This window comes from Sus scrofa, chromosome 3, assembly GCF_000003025.6.
Source record: "Sus scrofa isolate TJ Tabasco breed Duroc chromosome 3, Sscrofa11.1, whole genome shotgun sequence".
Taxonomy (NCBI): Eukaryota; Metazoa; Chordata; class Mammalia; order Artiodactyla; family Suidae; genus Sus; species Sus scrofa.
Window position 1 is genome coordinate 14,750,392 of NC_010445.4, and position 21,625 is coordinate 14,772,016.

Below are 21,625 nucleotides of genomic sequence, written 5' to 3' on the forward strand. Positions count from 1 at the left end.
AATTGCAGAGATAAAGAAGCTTGCTTAGATCTTGTAAATTGATTATTACGTGGCTAAAGAAATCAGATCATTTTCAAGTGCTTCCTCTATGGAAGGCATTGCATTCAGGATTGAAGAGAGGGAAATATTTTGAGATTCTTCCTTTTCCTCTCAAAAAACTAGTTGTATGTATTCAAATATCAATAACAGAGCTCTGGGCGTGGTGCAGCGGAACAGATCCGACTGGAACCATGGGGTTGCAGGTTCCATCCCTGGCCTTGCTTCGTGGATTAAGGATCCAGTGTTGCCATGAGCTGTGGTGTAGCTCGCAGACACGGCTCAATCCCGAGTTGCTGTGGCTGTGGTGTAGGCTGGCAGCAACAGCTCTGATTCGACCCCTAGCCTGGGAACCTCCATATGCCACAGGTGCAGCCCTAAAAAAAGACAAAAGACAAAAAATAAAATGCCAATAACAAAATCAGAAATGCCTGAGAAGTCCCACAGGTGTTGACTTAGAAGTCAACAGAAGGTCTATGATCTAAAAGTTCGTAGAGGGTCCAGTTGGTTGCCAGGCCCTGTGGTGACTGAGATGGATTCGCGGGGTGGTGTGTCAGAAACAGAACTTTGGCAGGTGGGATTCAGAAGCTCTTGTCTGTGTGAAAATGGAAAGCAGAGGACAGAGCTTTTGGATGCTGGTCAGGAGCAGAGGAAGAGTGCAGCAGGGGCCATGGTGAGGAGGTGTAGGAGTCTATTTAAGCTCAGAGGCCATTGGGGAGTTTTCAACAGGGGCTTGCCAGAGGATCTGATTGATATGTTCAGAGTTCACTCAGGCCACTGAGGAACAGCAGATTCTGTAACCGTTGTTTTATTTGTGTTCAATGGTATTATGTAAGCAATATTCACACTGGGCCACGGAGCCGTGTTAAGGGGAAATGAAAACAGGTTGATCTGTGATTCTGAGCTTCCGTGATGGGTATGGGGATCCGGAGTTGGAGTGGGAAAGGATGGCTTGGTTTCAGTCATATCGGGCTGGGGATGGAGGCATAAGCCAGCTGGCCATAGTGGTCCTTGGCAGTCGAGGAAGAAACAAAGGCCAAGGTGCTCCAAGAGAAAGATGTTTTTGTTTGGGTGCTTTTTTAAAATTATTTCTTTCAATTTTATTTAATTTTTATTTTATATTAGAGTACACTGGATTTGCAGTGTTGTGTTAGTTTCAAGTGTACGGCAAAGCGATTCAATTATACATACGCATATATCCATGCTCTTTTAGATTCTTTTCCCGTGTTGGTTATTACAGACTATGGAGTAGAGTTCCCTATGCTATATAGTAGGTCCTTGTTGATTATCTATTTTATATATAGTAGTATGTATATGTTAATCCCAATCTCCTAATTCATTCCTCCCCTCGACCTTTACCCTTTGGTAACCATAAATTTGTTTAAGTGAGTCTATTTCTGTTTTGTACATAGGTTCATTTGTATCATTCTTTTTTAGATTCCACATATAAGTGAAGTCATAGGGTATCTGTTTTTCTCTGACTTACGTAGTGTGATAATCTCTGGGTCCATCCATTTTGATGGAGATGGCATCGTTTCATCCTTTTTTATGGCTGAGTAATACTCCATTATATCTATGTACCACATCTTTATCCATTCCTCTGTTAATGGACACTTAGGTTGTTTCCATGTCCTGGCTATTGTGAATAGTCCTGCAGTGAACATTGGGGTGCAGGTATCTTTTTTAATTTATGGTTTTCTCTAGATAGATGCCCAGGAGTGGGATTGCTGGATCATATGGTAGTTCTATATTTAGTTTTCTGAGGTACCTCCATACTATTTTCCATAGTGGTTGTACCAATTGACAGTCCCACCAACAGTGTAGGAGGGCTCCCTTTTCTCCACATCCTCTCCAGCATTTATTGTTTGTAGACTTTCTGATGATGGCCGTTTCAACTGATGTGGGGTGACAGCTCATTGTGGTTTGGGTTTGCATTTCCCTAATAATTAGTAATGTTGAACATCTTTTTGTGTGCTTTTTAGCCATCTGAATGTCTTCTTTGAAGAAATATCTACTTAGATCTATCCATTTTTTGATTGGGTTGTTTGGTTTTTTGATACTGAGCTATATGAGTTGTTTGTATGTTTTGGAAATTAATCACTTGGTCACTTTATTTGCAACTATTTTCTTCCATTCTGTGGGTTATCTTTTTTGTTCTATTTATGGTTTCCTTTGCTATGCAAAACTTTTAAGTTTAATTAGGTCCCATTTGTTTATTTCTATTTTTATTTTCATTACTCTAGCTGGTGGATCCAAAAGATATTGCTGTGATTTTTTTTGTCTAAGAGTATTCTGCCTATGTTTTTTTCAAAGAGTTTTATAGTATCTGTTCTTAGATTTAAGTCTTTAAACCATTTTGAGTTTATTTTGTATATGGTGTTAAAGAGTGTTCTAATTTCATTCTTTTACATGTAACTGTCCAGTTTTCCCAGCACCACTTATTGAAGGGACTGTCTTTTCTCCATTGTATATTCTTGCCTTCTTTGTCATAGGTTAGTTGTCCATCAGTGCGTGGGTTTATTTCTCGGCTTTCTCTCTTGTTCCATTGATCTGTATTTCTGTTTTTGTGCATTAATATACTGTTTTGATGACTGTAGCTTTGTAGTATAGTCTGAAGTCAGGGAACCTAATTCCTCCAGTGCTGTTTTTCTTTCTCAGGATTGCTTTGGCTATCGGGGTCTTTCGTGTTTCCATAAAAATTACAAAAAATTTTTTTTGTTTAGTTCTGTGAAATATGCCACTGATAATTTGATGGAGATTGCTTTGAATCTGTAGATTACCTTGAGTAGTACAGTCATTTTGATAATATTGATGCTTCCAATCCAGGAACATGATCTATCTTTCCATATGTTTGTCTCATCTTTGATTTCTTTTGTCAGTGTCTTCTAGTTTTCAGAGTATAGGTCTTTTGTCTCTTAGGTAGGTTTATTCCTAGGTATTTTATTCTTTTTGATGTGATGGTAAATGGGATTGTTGCCCTAATTTCTCTTTCTGATCTTTCATGGATAATATATTGAAATGCAGTTGTTACTGTGTATTACTTTTATATCCTGCAACTTTACCGAACTCATTCATGAGCTCTAGTAGTTTCCTGGTGGCATCTTTAGGATTTTCTATGTATAGTATTATGCATCTGCAAACAGTGACAGTTTTATTTTTCCTTTTCCAATTTGGAATCCTTGTATTTCTTTTTCTTCTCTGATTGCTGTGGCTAGCACTATTATCTTTTACCTTCTGTTTTGTAAAAATTTCTGAACATAAAAGTTCAGCTCTCTGCAAGAGGATTTAAGCTATTGTGACAGTGCATATCCCAAGCCTCAGCTTGATTGTCTGACGGCATTTCCCTTCCAGGATTATAGTTGAGAGGTGACACTACTGTTTTAGAGATTTACTCCAGCCTCATCTTGCTCCAAGGTCAGTTATGATTTCCTGCTGTGTATTTCTGAAGAATGATTTTAAGCATTTCAAAACGGAAAGGTAGGAGTCCCCGTCGTGGCGCAGTGGTTAATGGATCCGACTAGGAACCATGAGGTTGTGGGTTTGATCCCTGGCCTCGCTCAGTGGGTTGAGGATCCGGCGTTGCCGTGAGCTGTGGTGTAGGTCGCAGATGCTGCTCGGATCCCGTGTGGCTGTGGCTGTGGCGTAGGCCTTGGATACAGCTTGGATTCAACCCCTAGCCTGGGAACTTCCATGTGTGAATGCAGCCCTAGAAAATACAAAAAAAAAAGGAAAGGTAACTCAAGTAGAAAGGCAGTTTCAGAGCCCAGAAGCTAAGCATTACCCCCACTGGATACATAGTTTCTATACTATCCATTGCTGTCTTCACTGCTTTCCTGAACCTTATAGACAAGTAGCTTCAAGTTTTATATTTGGACATATTTCTTTTTTCTATGATAGATTGAGGATAATGAAATAATGACAAGTGATGAAATAATGGCAAGAGTTTTTTTTCTTACCAATTATTTGTTACATAGATGGTTTATAGAAAATCAGTTTAAGGATTGGTTGACTTATGCTTTGAAAAAGAAAATATTTGAATATAGGGAATAGCACAACACTCCCCCTCACTCCATTTTTAAAAAATCTCTTTCAGAGTTCCCTCGTGGCTCAGTGGGTTAAGGATCCAGCATTGTCACTGCTGGGGCTCTGTTTCCTGCTGTGGCATGGGTTCAATCCCTAGTCCAGGAACTTCCATGTGCGTTGGGTGTGGCCAAAAAAAAAACACTACTGCGTCTCTTTTAATTTTAGAAGAATCACAGATGGAAATGAGCAGATTTATTTCTTTTGTTCCTAAAGAAATTGTATCTGTAGTCATCTATTGTAGGGATCCTTAGGTTATAGCTATTGAAGATTATTGATGAGAATGTGTGCAAATCAAGGAGATGGTGTTTATTCACCCACAGGTGAGATATTTTAGAAGAGCAAGTTCTGGGAAGGTCAGAAAATAACGGAATGGTGTTCTTCCGAGGAGTGTACTGACAGTATTTTTGGGGAGCTCGTGGGATCCCAGAGACATCTAGTCCAGGCCCCTTCCCATTTCCATGACAAACACCTCAAGACTCTGGCCATGGTCATTGAGTGGCCTCTTGGACCCTCCGATGAAGAGCAAGGGAGGACACTGGCTTGGTCCCCAGTGCAGCAGTCCTGACTGTTTCAGGTTGAAAGTTTCTGCTACAATTATATGTCCTTTGTTCTGGTTCTTCCCGTGGTGCTAGTCATTTAAAAAAAAAAAAAACCTAGTTCCTCTTCTGTGTGACAACCATCGGGTGCTTCAAGGTGGCTCGTGGTCGTTCTTTGGTCCAAGACTCTTACTCTCTGTTCTTTGCGGTGAGTGGGATTGTGCAGGGATTATGCACAGAGCCAAGACGGGAAATATCACCACGAGCGAGAGTTCAGTGTTGCTGGTTTTCATGACTGTGCTCATGATGGAGCCGCCTCCTCGTGTCACCACCCCAGCCCTGCAGCAGCTCAGGGGCAGGTAGAGGACCCACCCCAGGAAGGAGTGAAGTTATTTCCAGGCATGGTTCTCACGAGATGGACACATGGAAGGATTGGCAACCTCATGAATGGGACCCCTCAACTCAGGGGTGTCCCGAGGTTCTGTAACCCTCCCAGGAGTGCTTGGCAAACTTGAATGTGCAATGGGTGGCGTCTGGGACTATAACTTCCCAACAAGACCCTCGGCGATGCTAGTTTTGCTGGTCTGTGGACCATGCTTGGAAGAGCGAGGCTGGGAAATGCATCGGAATCACAGTATGAAGTGGAGGACAGTTTGGGATCAGAAAGACCAGGGCTGTCAATGTCCTCTTTGCTCTGCTCTCCTTCTTTACCTGAAGAATCCAAGGCTCCATGATAGCAGAAAAATAGCAGTCTTCATGGATTCATTCCAGCAGGATCTGTGGAGCCCACATACGAGCCAGTCAGACACCCAGTCCCATGGGTCATAGCAGGTTGGTGAACCAGACCCGGGGGTGGGGTGGGGGTGGGGGTTGTCATCTCTCCTCAGGAGTCCAGAAAGGCAGGGCCGAATGCTGGCAGGGCCTCCATTGTGCAAGGATGGGAGACACTTCCAGGGCAAAGCCTGCTTCCTCCAGTGACCACAACAAGAGTGCTTCTTGGCATTTTCCAGCAATGCTCTGAGAAGCGTTGCTTTTAGGATATTTGCAGATGCCTTCCTACTCCCCAAGGGACAGCTGTGTGAACTCGTAGAAGAATGGCAGAGGTCGCTGATGTTGCTCCTGGGAGCTTAGCGCCCCCCTGGCTCTGTTGGCCGGGAAGAGCCAGGGCAGAGTGGCCCACGTGCCTCGGGGTCTGGGACGCCTTCTTCCCTCCCCTCCCGAGCAGAAGGACTTCGTTCCCGCCTGAGGAGGCGCGAAGGTTTGCTTCACTCCTTCTGCAAGAATAACTTGAGCCCTGCCTTTTGCCACCTGGACTCTGCGGGGAGAGTGGCTTTGAGGAAGTAGGGACAGGGGGGCCACATGGTGCAGGTGACTCATTCGAGATGCAGGCTCGCAGCCGCGAGAAAGTTAGCCCGTGTTGAGTGACCCTGGGGCTCCCTGAGCTGGGCTGGCACCACTGCCCGGTGCAGAGGGTTAGGAAGGAACTGGGGCTGGGAAGGCTTTGTGGGCCGGGCCTGGAGCTGAGGAAGCGCCGATGACAGAACTAGGTGCAAATTCCTACCTGCCAGGTCGCAGACCCCACCCGGCCTCTTTACCAAGCGGGTCTCGGTGATTGTCTCATCTGTGTATGAAATCAGACGACAGGATGTGCAGAGCAGGAGGCGACTGGGCAGATCATGTTTCGGTCGGTCTTTGGTGCTGGCGGCTTTCCCCTTTGTCCTTGAGAAAAGAACCTCTGGAAAAATTGAAACCTTGAGCCCGTCACCTGCCAACTTTAATGGGCGCACTAAGCTTTAAAAGTGCGACCCGTGTGCTAGATGGCTCAATCCATAGCCCCCAAACATCATAAACATAGCGACACAACAGACAGGTACAGACCAAAGACAAATGGCTTGGTCCCTTAAGAGACAAAATAACAAGGGCACGTGCACCAAAGCGTGGCGGGCTCCAGAAGGGGACCCTTGGGGTTCTTGGCCCTTCCGGCTGTGGACGTGAAACCCTTAGGTGATGACATTGAGTGGACAGCGGGACAGCGAGAAAGGTGGCCGATCTATAAGCAGATCCGTGAGGGTCCTCGAGCCTGACAGCTTTTGAGCCCTCGCTTGTACTGAGTCGCGAAAATCCTGGAGGGGAGCTGCCTCGAGGCAGATGACATCCTTGTCGCCTCCCTCCTCCCCTCACTGAATGGTTCTTAATGTGAAAGGCAGGATGATTAGCTCCTAGGAAGACTTTTTTTAAAAAACCAAACATCTAAAGGTATAATTCATTGTCAGCGCCTTGGTCCCCCCTCTTGGAATATTTCCAGAATTAGCCAAGGGTCTGTCTCCTTGTCTCTGCGTCTAAGGAATGTGTCCCGCAGCTTCTGCGCCCGCATCCGCCTCTTCCTTAGATTTGCTCCTCCGTCTGCGCCGCACGAATACACGCATGTTCACTTGAACATCCTTTGAGAGCCTCTCCTTGTCCCCTGGGACGAGGGCCCCCTGGGCTGATGTACAGAAACAGTCCATCAGTGTTGGTGCGTCCTGGCGGGCAGGGTGGTCGTGCTTGGTTAACACCACAGCAGGCTGACGAGGACGGGCCGGGAAGCTAAGAGCTGCGGAAGAGAGTGGGGGGCAGAAGCAGATGGTGATGGAAACCAGGCGGAAGTGACCTTGGCCAGAGAGGCCCGCAGGTGAGTACTGAGGCTGGTAGGAGGACGCAAGCAGAAGTCGTGGGAGTGTGGCTTTGGCTTTTCTTTGTTTGTTTCTTTGCTTTTCAGGGCTACACCCACAGCATATGGAAGTTCCCAGGCTAGGGGTCAAATCAGAGCTGCAGCGGCCGGCCTACGTCACAGCTCAGAGCAACGGTGGATCCTTAACCCACAGACCGAGGCCAGGGATTGAACCCGCATCTTCATGGATGCTCGTAGGGATCGTTACCGCTGAGGCACAATGGAAACTCTGGGAGTGTATCTTTGAGGCCAAAACTGGAAAGCTTGGACTTTCTCCGAAACTGGTGTTTGGAGTTTTTCCAGTATTCGTGCAAGTGATTGGAGACTTCCCTCTTTCATTCCTTATTTCTCTGGTCAGGGCTCTACACATCCCAGAACACGATTCAATTGACTTGGGTCTAAGCCTGATCCTTGGAGCCAGTGCAGCAGGAATGTGGTCCAGACAAAAGTGGTTGGTAACTGTGGATCAGTAAAGTAACGGTAGATATCTTACTCCCTGTGGTTATAGAAACTTAACTCTAAACCCAGACTGCAGTTGAAGGCCGCAGGCTTCCTGACTGCCTGCTCAGATTTTTTCTCTGTGTTCTGTATCCTCAGCTGCCAGCTCTGAAAGGCAGGGGCTAATTCTTATCTTTTTATATTTGGCCGCGCCCTTGGCATGCAGAGGCCAGGGATGGAACCCACGTCACAGCAGTGACAGTGCTGGGCCCTTACCCCACTGTGCCACCAGGAAACTCCTTTATTCATCTTTGTATCCTCGGGACCTAGCACAGCCCTGGGCATGAGAAGGGTCGCTCATTCCGAGGTGGAAACATGGGGAGGATTACACATGACCTTGACCTTGACCCTCCTGGGTTTTTTTATAAAGACTTTTTTAATGCCCCCATCTCCACCCCAGTAGATCCCAGCCTCTTTTTCTCATTCTAATTTTGGTCCTGCATCAGCATGGTCCTTCATTGCTCTTGCTTGCCAGAGACCACAAAAAAAAAAAAAAAAAAAAAGAAAGAAAGAGAGGAAGGAAGACAGACAGACAGAAAGAAGAAAATAAATAAATGTCCGTAGGCCCCTGTTGACCTGCAGGGGTGCCTTGTCCTGTAGGCAGAAGCCATTCTGATGGGTTCTGGTCTGAACAGCCAAGCCAGATTCTCTCCTCAAAGGCAGATTTTTGGTCTTAAGGCATCAGGCACGTAGGCGTCCCCCTAAAGGATGGACGCTTTTTGGTGTGAGATTTACGAGGAGTAAACTTGAATCAGGTTGAAGTAGGCTCAACTGCAGTCTCTTGACTTTTCTTTAACCCCTGTCAGATTAACCCCTATCCTAGGTTAATCTGGTAACTAGATGCTATCCAAACGAGCCTCTGTAATAACAGCAGCCTCTAATCTGCTGGGCTCCACACAGCTTTCCCCGTAGGCTGCTGGTGTTTTGGCAGATGCGATGGCTATTTTTTCCTTTTTAGGATTCCGCTTTTACTAGGAACCCCGGAGGCCCTCAGAGATTTGCGAGACAGACTTCAGCCCAGAGCTTAGCCTCCCAGATGGTAATTAATGTTTACACAAAATGACAAGCACAAAATGGAATCTCTTTGAGCCCTGCCAAGCACCCATCATTCCCCTGATCTCCCACTCTTGCAGTGTTTGAAAATTAATTTGCCTTGAACAAACAGTGGGCTTTCCTCTATTTATTTGTACAGTTTCAGTGACCGAGAAGAAGAGCTGTAAGGCTGAATGTCATCCCTCCATTCGTTCGAGTAATTGAATCTGCTAATGGAACAAACCGGTCTCTGTTTAACGATTTGAAGAAAAGAGAGGAGGAAAATAAAGAGAAGTGTGTTAGAGAAGGGAGATTCTTTTCGGTGAAACACCTTTGGTGTGTAGCGTTTAGAGATAGTACCTAAAACATGGGGGTGTCCAAAGTATTGGCAAGTGAATTCAGGAGTGCCGCTTCCATTTTAGTAAGTATATACAGGGAGTTCCCATTGTGGCTCAGCGGGTTAAGAACCTGTCCTAGTGTCTGTGAGGATGCAGGTTCGATCCCTGGCCTCGCTCAGTGGGTTAAGGATCTGGCGTTGCTGCAAGCTGCAGTGTAGGTCACAGATGCAACTCAGATCCAGTGTTGCTGTGGCTGTGGTGTAGGCTGGCAGCTGCAGCTCTGATGCAACCCCTGGCCATAAAAGGGGAAAAAAAAAAAGTATATACAAAACATGCAGTCTTTGGAGTCCGTCGTGGCTCAGTGGTAACAAACCTGACTAGGATCCATGAGGATGCAGATTCAATCCCTCGCCCTGCTCAGTGGGTTAAGGATCTGGTGTTGCTGTGAGTTGTGGTGTAGGTCACAGACACAGCTTGGATCCTGTGTCACTGTGGCTGTGGTGTAGGCTGGCAGCTGTAGCTCCGATGGGACCCCTAGCCTGGGAACCTCCGTATGCCACGGGCGTGGCCCTAAAAAGCAAAAACAAAAATAAAAATAGGACATGCCCCATTCTAGATGATGAGGACCAAACGTTTAGAAAGATATAGATGGGTGGGTAGGTGGCCAATGCCCCACATGTTTTTTGGGGGGTCTTTAAGGCTCATTCATATTTGCTACAAGAACGACCTTGTAGTGAGTAAGCCCTATTAGGGCTTTCTAATCAAGTATAAAGACCAAAAGCAGAAATATGTCTTGGGGGGGGCGGTTTCTTCTCCCCCACCTCCTCCTCCGTCTTCTCCATCATCTATCCTCACCCTTTCCTTTCTGTTCTGATAGACCAGTTAGGACCAGTTAGAACCCTTGAGAAGCTGATGAAAGGTTAATGCATACAATCCTGTCTTCGTGTCTGAGAGAGAAATACTTACCTGTCTTTCGGGTAGAGAACTTTTTAAAAGATTCTATCCAGTAGGTAAGGCAGTTTAAAGAGACTTGAACAGTCACTTTCCCAATTGACTTCTTTCTATGGTAGCTGTGTATTGTCCATGAAGGAACTCTTAAAAATATAATCCTTTTCTTTTGCGACAGTAATACCTATTCACTACAGAAAATTTGGAAAGTTTTTTTTAAAAGCACAAATTTAAAAATCCCAGTCACTGGTTACTTCTGATTGAGGGGATTACAGTTAATTTTGATGCATCTTTCTAAACTTTTCGGTGCATGTATGTGCATTTACACAAATAATTTATAAAGTATTGAAACCATATTGATAATAGTGCTTTATTTTTCTTAGTAGTAATTTTGTCGTGATATATTTTCCATGAAATTAAATCTTTTTCTATAATAGTTTGGGGAATATTGATCATATTACTTATTTTGTGCTATACATTGTGGAAAGCACTTAACATAATTCCCACAACAACCTTTTGAGGTAGTTGCCATGTTTTTGCAATAAGTTTTGGGACTTCTAGAAACATAGCACCCCATCACAGGAACATAATGTATCAAATCTCGGAGTTCCTGTCGTGACGCAGCAGAAACGAATCTGATTAGGAACCATGAGGTTTGAGTTTGATCGCTGGCCTTGCTCAGTGGGTTAAGGATCTGACATTGCTGTGAGCTGTGGTGTAGGTCACAGATGCGGCTCGGATTCTGCGTTGCTGTGGCTCTGGCATGGGCCAGTGGCTACAGCTCTGATTTGACCCCTAGCCTGGGAACCTGCATATGTGGTGGGTGCGGCCCTAGAAAAGACAAAAAAAAAAAAAGAAAAACCATGCAAAAAATTATTTTGTGTTTCTATGCAAAAGCAGTTAGCTTCAAGGTGTTTCAGCTGCACAGATGATCAGCGGGACTTTAGAAAGTGAACCGAGACACTGTGCGGGGTTTACCTTCTTATCACAGCGCATCCAGTCTCCCAGAGAGCCACCAATACCCTCCAGTCATGGTGACAGCCAAGTTTCACATTTTGAAAACTCTCCCAAGGAGAGTGGTCTCCTCTTTTGTAGCTTAACCTTTAACTAGCGCTCTGTCTCTCTCTACTTATTTATTTATTGTTTCATCAAACCCTTGAACATAGATTCTCAAAGCATTTGGAGGGATATGTTTCTGAAAGTTTATTATAGGCCCTATAATTTTCTTGTTGGGCTCGTTCCCAAGTGTTAGATGATTTTGGTTATTATAAAGGAATTCTTTTTTATTTCTTATTCACTATTGCTGGTGTGTAGAACAGGGCAGAATGTTTGTGGGTTTTCTTGGATATCTTACTGAGCTGCCTTATTACTTCTAATATTTTTTCAGCTGGTTGTCTGTGTTTTCCAGCTAAATGATGTTTTTTGTAAACAGCAGTTTTGCCTCTTACTTTTGTTGTATGTTTGTGGTTGTTTTCCATTTAAATGAAGGGAATCATTTGCTCCTTACAGGTTTAGTCCACATTATTTAAAAAACTAAATGGAACTAGTACCTTTTCTGGGTTGATATTGAGTCATTTTTCAGTTCATGATGAGGTTTGTTTGCTTTTAAGTCAGTTTTAGGGACATATTTTTTCTCAAAATCCACTTATTTTATTTCATTTATTTATTTATTTATTTATTTATTTGCTTTTTAGTGCTGCACCCATGCGGCATATGAAGCTTCCCAGGCTAAGGGTCAAATCAGAGCTACAGCTGCAGGTCTATACCACAGCCACAGCAACTCAGGATCCAAGCCGCAACTGCAGCCTACACCACAGTTCATGGCAACTCCATATCCTTCCCTGATTGAGGCCAGGAGTTGAACCTGCATCCTCGTGATCCTAGTGAGGTTTGTTAACCACTGAGCCACAGCAGGAACTCCTATTTTAAAAGTTATAAACATGCGCATTCTATTTTCTTATTTTACATATGCCTATTCCTCATAACACTTATTCAAATTCTCAGTTTTGTTTGCTTTGCTTTTTTTCCCTTGCTCAGACTGTTTTTAAACGTAAGACAAATTTCGCAAATCCTAACAGGTAACATGATCACATAATTCCCAAATTTAAGTACACATGCAGGTAGGCAGTAAATATCTCCCTCTCTCCCAGTCACCTGTCTCCCGAGCTCCCTCCTCCCCAAGCCCCGGAACAGGTAACCCCCTGCTGTTAGTTTCTTGGGTGTTCTTCCAGAGCTTCTTTATATATAAGGTAAAATGAATATATATAATTTTTCTTCCATTTGTCATAAAAGCTTTGATATGCTCTAGTTGCACACACAGAGACCTCATTACCTGTGCAGTTGCAGTCTCTTCCACTGTCTAGGTGTATCGAATTTATGTGGAACCGGTCCCCTCATGCTTACATTTGAGTTGTTTCTAAACAAGCCATTCAAACCAGGATGTTGTGTCACTGTGTCTATAGACCAAATTCTTAAGCACCAGGTCCAGGGATCTTCACTAGTCTTTTGGCTAAATGTTGACACACTGTCCTCCACCGAGGTTATCGGGTTTAATTCAGCCAGTGAAGTGAAAGAGGGAACTTGGATCCACTTTATATCAAAATCAAGCCCATGTGTTGTTAATCCACCCTTAAATTTTTCACACACTTATTGTGTTTGAGTCAGGTGTGTTGAGATATAATTTACATGCAGTACATTCAGCCTTTTTTACCGTACAGGGTAATTTGAATTTGCATATCTTTTATTACAAGCATGATGTTATTTTTACAAACACAAAAGAGAAATTTTAAAACCCCAAATGTAATGAATAAAACTTCTAAATAAGACGAGTCAGTGTACATGTTCATATTTCTTCTAGCCTCAGCACGTTTCATCCTTTGGCACATTCAGAGCTCACTGAGCAATACTAAAAAAAAACCTTTTTTTTTTTTTTTTTTTTTTTAATGTGTTCTTGCCAATTTTGGAAAAGCACAGTAAGACAAATGGACTGTCAGGATGGAAAAGCTTAACTGGGAAGATGCATTTGTTGAATAATTGAAAGGAAGAGGAAATGCATTACCGATTAGCCACAAAAATGCATGACGCCTAATCCGTGCCTCAGGAGCCTGAGAGGCCCGTGTAAACGGGGGTTAAAACTGTGTCAGCCCCAGAGTTCTTACCCACCTTCAGACCTGTCGCTGCCTTGCTCATAAGTTGCAGCACCTGCATTGATGGGTGGACGAGAGCTTTCAGATTTAGCTGCAGGGCCATGTTCCAGCAACTCCTTGTCACTCTCCTAACCCTTTGCACTGTCTGGCCTTCCTCAAATATTTTAACCCAGTCCTGGGTTTATCATGACCTGCTTTGTTTGGGGGTTTTTGCTTCTCAGGGGGCAACACTGTGTAAATTAGAGAACTGAGTGGTTGGAGAGTTAGGACAAGAACTGTGCATCTGGCGCGGTAAACAGCAAGCAAGCTCTTCACGGGGTTAAGTAACATCCTTGCTGATCCTACCTGGGAAATTCTCGGCAAGGTTGACTCTGGAGCCCCACTCACCCCCAGAGCTCCTGAACCTGAATCTGCATATTAATCAGACTTGCAGTGGGTTCCCAGGTTAAAAGTTTGGGAAGCGCCGGGATGCTGTCCCAGGTTCTGGTCTTCTTCCAGCCTTCTGTTCCCTCAGCCATTCATCACCAATAGCACTGTCCAAAGTTGAAGGGTTCCCTAGCGAGGTTTTCACTTGCCTGTGTACCTCATTAATGGTCACTGATGGCCACAAGTCCAGAGTCTTGGCATCACTCCTCTGAGTCTAGCTGGGTTTGGGGTGGTCCTGAGACAATGGGGTAACATAATAAGCACCAACTTCATTTGCCTTTAGGGAGCCTTGGGAAACAAGCCCCAGCCTGCACTGTGGCTTCTGCAGACTTGGCTGTGTTGCCCAAATTCTAGAGGCTTATCACATAAAGGACAAGGAGATAAATACAGTTGCGCTAGATAGACAGGAGTACATTTAACTGATAACCTCTGGCTGGTATCCCTTGGGAAGGAAACTGTCTTTTGTATCAGAGAGAAACTTTGGATGTGATTTTTAAATTTTTTTATTTTTTTTTGGTGGGGGGGGGAGTCATGAATATAAATTTAAACAACCAAATAGAAAATATTTATGTATTTATTCCTCATTATCCCTGTCCAGAGAGGACAAAACAGTGCAAAAGAATAGGAATGTATTCCATTTTGTATGTGTGCCATATTTGTAAATGCATAATAATCCTCAGTCAGCTGTCAGAGAGGAAAAGCCTGCTTTTGCACGAGGAAGTTCTTTTTTATTTTGTGCCGTTGGGATTTCCGGGGTGTTAGTGCTTTCTGCCCCAGACCTAACTACCATTCTGCTTTGTAGGAAGCCTGTGGTTTTCAGTGAGCTTGTATAATTGCTTGCTATGGAAAAATCATATGCAAATGAAAGAAGAAGCAGTGAGAAAGAAGCAGAGCCTGCATCCCTAGAGCTGGGTGTCTGCAGATAAAGGGTCTTTCTTTTGTGACGTCGGAGTTCTTGTGGCCCAAGTGGGGATGTGTCCACATCATGAATCCCGATGCAGTCTCTCAGCCCTAAGATTTTGGGAATTCATAAAATGTCAGTTTATCCTAAGTAAAGATATTCCTAGGAAGGTTCTGAAAACAACACTGGAGAGAAACGGGGCGGGGGTGGGGGACGTCAGAAGTCCAGAATCACTTTTCACCAGAGTTATCGATGCTTTAATCCTTTCGTACATGAACCATGGCAATTGGGGGCTTTCTTGGCATCCTGTGGGTGTGATTGTTCCAGACTGGCCTTTGGGACGTGGGATAGCCAAGGTCATAGGAGCCACAAATGTGCTTTATCTCTGCACCCCCTGTTTATGTCTGCTTTGGTGCATGTTACAGGTTGAATCTGCTTTACCAGGACAACATTGAAAATAATGGATGGCTTTGATGCACATTGCAGGGAAAAAAAAAAATGACAAGTATCCTCAGAGGACAGCAACAGAAATTAATAGGACCAGTGAGACTATAGTGTATTTTTCACACCTGTTAACAGTGAGAAGAGAACGCTCAAGCCCAAAGTAGTTAATTTAGGAATATCTGAAACCTATCCTCTTATCACAGCGGATGGCACCCTGTTCTCTTCCTCGTGCTAAGCTGTCTGTAAATAATGAGAAAAGGATGGATTTGGTTTTAGCACAAAAATGTGAGAAAGGTAATTTTCCCCCCACGTGTATGCAAAAGTACTGTTGGGGACATGTGACCTCGACTGGGATCATTATTACTCATGCTGAAGGGCGCAAGTGCTCAAAAAGTGCTGGCGTAGAAGGAAGTCCCCCCCCATTAGTCCCTAAGGCAGGCGGTACATCTGTCCCTTTCCCATTGGTCAGGTCAGGGCGCACATTCTTCTCCATTGGCTCATTTGGAACAAACTGTTGCTGGGAGAAGAGGGAAAAGGAAAGCGGAGGAGGGTTTCTCAGAAGCAGGAGGAACAAAATGGAGTAACCAAGGCTACCTTTGATAGAAAAGACATATGTTAATTCTCATAGTATTACTCCTAAATCGAGTCACCTCTTTATAGGTCATTCCGTGTTTGTCTTTCATTATTCTGTTAGAGGATTTTATGGAGTTCGATTTATAGGGTAATCAAGTAACCCCTATACTAGATGGGGCACGGATCTTTTGACCTTCGGAGGGAAGCATCTTTTTAAAATTCATCTAGGAGCATCTGTGGTCTCTATTTTTTTAGTGACTGTATATTTTACTTACATTTCACATCTCATCCTAGTCCCAAGGTCCAGGGTCACCGCTCTTACCCTCACTTGACTAAATACTCCTCCAGTGGTCCAGGGGCAGTCCTTTAAAAACTCAGACCTGTGTAATTGACAGGAAACGGATCCAAACACTGGTATCATCAGTGAGCTAGTAGGAGGCCTGACCTTTGACCACAAGTTTAGCATTGCTCAACAGAAAATTATTTCTCTGAATGTCAAGCTTGCTTCATCAGTGAGATTGGCCTGCGGGAGGAGGCCAGGCAGAGAAGAAACGTTTGCTTCTGTGGGCTACTGAGAACTTCCCCTGTATGGTCAAGAACTGTATTTGTTTTAAAAGGGGGAATCAACTTGTCGGCTCTTGTTCCTGAATTGTCATATAAAAAGGCTTTGCGGAGATGAAGAGAGGCATTCATTCATTTTCCAGCTCTGGTGGCCTCAGCTGCTTTCTGGAAAGCAGGCTCCTCTGGCCGGTTGGCCTGTCCCCCCCCCAGAGGCACAGCAGCGCCCTGGGACCAGGCGGTGTCCTGTCGTGGGGCGCTGATGACCTGGGTCTGGGGGTGGCTTCCACTCACGTGTCTGCCTGTGCTTTTCTCTGCTCCTGCCCGCACAGATCCGGAGCTTGGTGTCGGCGCGCTACCCGAACACGACGGCCACGATGCGGGGCCCATTGTCCCCAAGATATCGGGTCTAGAGAGGAGCCAGGAGAAGAGCCAGGACTGCGGCAAAGAGCCCATCTTTGAGCCCGTGGTGCTGAAAGACCCCCGTCCTCAGGTCCCGCCGCCGCCGCCCCAGCCCCAGGCGGAGCCCCCGCCCCGAGCGCCTTCTCCGGACCCCGCCTCGGGGCCGCGCGCTGAGCCCCCGCCGCCGCCCCCGCGCCCCGGCGCCCAGCCGCCCGCGCCCCCGGAGGCCCCGCCGCAGCCCGCGCCGCCCCCCCGGCGCCCCGGCCGCCCCGGCCGCAGTCCCCCGGGCCGCTGCCGCCTGTGCAGGCCCACCCCTCCCAGGGCCTCCCCCAGCCTCTGTCCGCCTACAACAGCAGCAGCCTGAGCCTCAACAGCCTCAGGTGAGCCACCCTGGTCGCCTTCTGGGACGGGCGGTGGGTGCGGAGTCCCACCAGGGCTGGAGTTAGTTCCCTTGCTGGACACGTGGTTACTGGGTCCTCACTGAGGCAGGGGCACAGGACAGGGAGGGGCCCGCGAGGCAGGTGAGCCAGGGTCTTTTGGGACAAAGGTCGCATTGGGGTGGGCTGGGTGGGGGTGGGGAAGTGAGGGCATTGTTGGGAACAAAAATATCTGCAGCGGCTCCTGAGCAGGTGAAGGCAGGATGGAGAAGGCCCCAGGGACGGGGAGTTGAGGGTGCCTTGCTGGGAGCCCCTGGTCCCTGGGGAGAGGCGGGGACTGGAAGCTCCCAGGGACATGGCCCGATATTCAGAGAGTCTTAGGAGGGAAGCTGTGTGCCTCTTGTCACGTCTCCCTGCAACTCCAGGGGCAGGAAGATTGGACCAAGGAGTGCTCTGGTTTGAGGAGTTTGTATTGCGATTTACTTCCTCCTGGTGGGTCCCAGAGGCAGAGAAGAAGTGCAGAGTTCGGGGAAAGAGAAGTTCCTCAGTAGAGATCTAGGCCCTCTTTTGTCTTGTCTTTGCCTAATTACAAAGGCAAGTTGTAAAAATAGCACAAGGACACCCGTGGCACGGGGCCCATCCCTGCTTGTCCCAAGGGTTGTCATTCTAAGCTGTCACACGTGGCATCTTTGGCACTGTTTTCCCTGCGACATCCTGGTGACTGTGGCAGTCCAGGGCTATGCTTTTTCCTGTCTGTGACAGGGGAAGGAAACTGCCTTCTCAGGGGCCAGGACCCTCCTCTGCCCCTGAGGCCATTTTTGTGGCCCCCAGACCATAGAGGTGACAGGGCCCCTGAGCTCCGTGGCCCAGCTTCCCTGGAGCATGCAAGGTGCACCCAGGTCACTGTGCTAACTCCTGCCTATTGATGCTGTTGCTTTGCAGGAAACATGGCTGGTGCAGGATGGGAGGGCGCAGGACTGGGTAGGGACAGAGGGGAATGGAGCTGAGTTTTCGGCAGAATTAGCTGTCTGGAAGGACGCTGGGCAGCAGCTCTGGAGCGGCAGTTCCTGTCCTGCTGTGCCTACAGTTGTGGGGGCAACTTTAGAGGAGCTGCGACTTTAGCAGAGGCTTTGTGTGCACAGTAGAGGGTCTGGAAGAGGGTGGAGCAAGAAAAAAAAGTGTCGTGTCGAAAGGCTTTTTGGGCAACGAGATAGGCTTTTTTTTTTAATAAATTGCATCTTTTTTTTTTTTTTTTTTTTTTTGTATTCCAACAGCAGTAGCAGAAGCAGCACTCCAGCAAAGACTCAACCCGCGCCCCCTCACATCTCCCACCACCCCTCGGCCTCCCCATTCCCCCTGTCACTGCCCAACCACAGCCCCCTGCACAGCTTCACGCCCACCCTCCAGCCCCCCGCACACTCACATCACCCCAATATGTTTGCCCCTCCCACTGCTCTGCCTCCTCCACCACCTCTGACATCAGGGAGTCTGCAGGTGCCTGGACACCCGGCCGGGAGCACGTACTCAGGTAGGATGGAGGAGCGGCCTTGCTTCCCGGGGCTCCCTCTCTCCCCGGCCAGAGGCCTCCCCTGCTGTCTGTGTTGTCCCTGGTTGCTAGGTTTTAGCCATCCACGGTTTTCTGCGTTATTGTGTGTATTCTTGTAATCTTCCTCTAATCCTGTGTGGGCTGAGATGCAGCAGAAATATGTATCAACACCCTTCCCAGCCTAGCACAATCGGGGGAACTGGACGCTGCCAGAGAGAACCGGTCTTTGAAGTCAAGAGGCTTTTCCAGCCAGGTCCACCCGCGGAGCAGTGCCGCACAGACTGTGCCCTGTTATGGGGTCTCTCATTAGAGTGGCAGAAGCTCTCCAAGGCCCATGTCTGTTTCAGGCTGGCATCTTACATCACATCCTCCTTTACGGGATCTGTTTTAGTTGAATCCCTTGGGTGGGAAGGTGCACTTTTTGAGGCCGTATATCCCAAATTTTTAAGGACACACCTGGTGTTAGACACTGGGTCTTCTCCTCCTCCCCTGGGTTAATCAGGCCGGGTGTCCCAACTTGGGGTCCATCGTGGCCAAGTCTGCCCACTGACACAGCTGTAGAGCAGAGGTTTACCCTGGAAGAGGGCATGTCAACAGCTCACCTTCATTAGTAAACCCGTCACTGTTCTCTCTCTCTTTTTTTTTTTTTTTTTTGTCTTTTTAGGGCCACACCTGCGGCCTATGGAGGTTCCCAGGCTAGGGGTGGAATTGGAGCTACAGCTGCCGGCCTGCACCACAGCCACAGCAGTGTGGGATCTAAGCTGCATCTGCAACAGCTCACGGCAACGCCGGATCCTTAACCCACTGAGTGAGGCCAGGGATGGAACCTGCGTCCTCATGGATACTAGTCAGGTTCCTTACCATGGAGCCACACGGGACTCCTCAGTTACTGTTCTTAAGCACTTAAATAGCTTCATTTCTTTAACCCTCAAAACAAACCCACAGCCCAGGCAATGTTATGGTCCCCACATGAGAGATGTGGAAACTAAGACACAGATGGGTGGCTCGCCATGCCCAGAGTCACTCCCCTGGCAGTAACTAAGCTGAAACTTGACCTCTGGCTGTCCGTGCACCACACCAATGGACCACCTGTCCCCAAAGCCGAGAGGCTGGACGGGAACAGAGTTAGTCTGTAACTAGTACCCTCCCCTGGTGGGCATCCCTTCCCACAAAGGGCCCGGCCGCTCCCCGGAGAGCCTGGCACCCGTGCCCTCGGGCCTGGCGCCCTCTGTCCGCAGCTGCCGGGATGTCCCGTTCTGAAGGACATGACTGCCCCGAGGAAAGATGTCACCCTCTCCCTCTTCTTCTCTTCCAGAGCAAGACATCTTGCGACAGGAACTGAACACGCGTTTCTTGGCCTCTCAGAGTGCTGACCGCGGGGCCTCCCTGGGCCCTCCGCCCTACCTGCGGACCGAGTTCCACCAGCACCAGCACCAGCACCAGCACACGCACCAGCACACGCACCAGCACACCTTCACGCCCTTCCCCCACGCCCTCCCGCCCACTGCCATCATGCCGACGCCAGCACCTCCCATGGTGCGTACCCCAGGCAGAAATGTGAGGATAAGTAGAGCCCGACTCTCTTTTTACGCAGCACGGGGAGGGGGGTGGCACGGATGGGGCGTGACAGCCACGTGGGGGCCCCCTTGGCCTGGCCCGTCTTTGCTGGAGAGGCAGGGAGGCACCCCACTCAAGGTAGCCTGGACCTGGGGCCTAAAGGGGGCGCTCTTTTCTAGACCATGTTTCCCAGCTCTGTGGGCGGACTTTATTCTCGATGCCCCGAGCACGGTCGCATCCAGCATCGGCATGTAACCTTCTCGAGCAGTTTTGTTTTCTTGAGCATCCTGGGGGTTACCACCGGGCACCCACACGCATCCGGCCGTGTTTTGCACTGGCAGATAAATGCTCACAGCATCCTGGGGAGCCCAGCAGAGGGCCAAGGAGGGGAGGGGGCTGGCGGGACCCTGGGACGGACGGTATTGGGTCCCCCGCTTCTCTTTCGGGTGGTTTCCCAAACACGCTTGGTCAGAGGAGCTGTATTTCTGGTACTTCCTAAGACAGCGCCCGCGGTGCGGTGTTGCACCCTGTCAGCACGTGGTCAGGGAACGAAGTGCCCTCCAGGGTCCCACCTTGGCCTGTGTGGCAAGAGGGGCCCTGGCAGTGGCCTGGTCTTGGCCTCGACTAGGGACTGGCAGGTGCCAGGAAGGCCAAGTTCGGATTGTTTGTTTTGACTTGGGAACTGGAAGGAATAGTAGCATGTTAGAATGCTGACTTTTCGGAGGTGGAGTCGTGTCCACAACAGTGACCCTTAGAGTGTTTTGCCTATTTAATTATAATATTCCAGGACATAGCTGAGTTTAAGGCAACTCCTAGAGGCCTTGTGAGAGTAGATTGGAATTCCAGGATTCACCGAACTTGGCATCCTCTCCCCACCTCCCCCATTTTGTTCAACTAAGTTGTTTTTTAATACATATTTTTTAGTTTTATCAATTTTTATTTAGTAGATTATTAGAGGTAAGGCCTTGGGACCAAAATTTTTTCCTGTGATGAATCCTGTATCTTTTTTTCTGGATTTAGTGTGTATTTCTCAACAGTTAGATTTTTGTCTTTATTTTTGGCCACGGCGTACAGCGGCTTGATGTGGGATCGAACCCCGGCCAGAGTGGTCAACGCATTGAGTCCTAACCACTGGGCCACTGGGGCGCTCCCTCAACAGTTAGATTTTAAGGGCCTGTTATTTGGAGGAAAGAGTTTTATACCAGCCTGAGCGAGCTATTTCACAAATCACTGAGATCCGAGGGAGGTTACAGTACCAGGATATGACCTTCGAGAAGAAACAATGGTGCAGACTCTTTTCTGCTGGAAAGAAAAGTTCTAGGCCTTCGCCCACAACCCTGCTTTGTCCTGGGGGGTAAGACATGAAGAAAACATAAGACATAAGAAAACAGCTGGATGTACAGTTCTGCCAGAGTGGACACGAAAACCGAGGGAACTCTCTGGATGAATGAGGCCCGAGGCTCACTGCTCTCTGATTTATCTCAACACTTGCCTCTCTTCTCCAGTTTAGATGT

General features: G+C 47.4%; 1 protein-coding gene across 1 annotated transcript in view; it reads left to right on the plus strand.

Moving 5' to 3' along the window:
• AUTS2 (AUTS2, activator of transcription and developmental regulator) overlaps positions 1–21,625 on the plus strand; it is a 1,228,927-nt gene that overhangs the window by 1,184,953 nt on the left and 22,349 nt on the right. Inside the window, 4 exon segments of the mRNA NM_001246269.1 lie at positions 16,562–16,881; positions 16,884–17,011; positions 18,283–18,536; positions 19,870–20,090. Coding sequence (NP_001233198.1) covers positions 16,562–16,881; positions 16,884–17,011; positions 18,283–18,536; positions 19,870–20,090 — 923 coding nt within the window.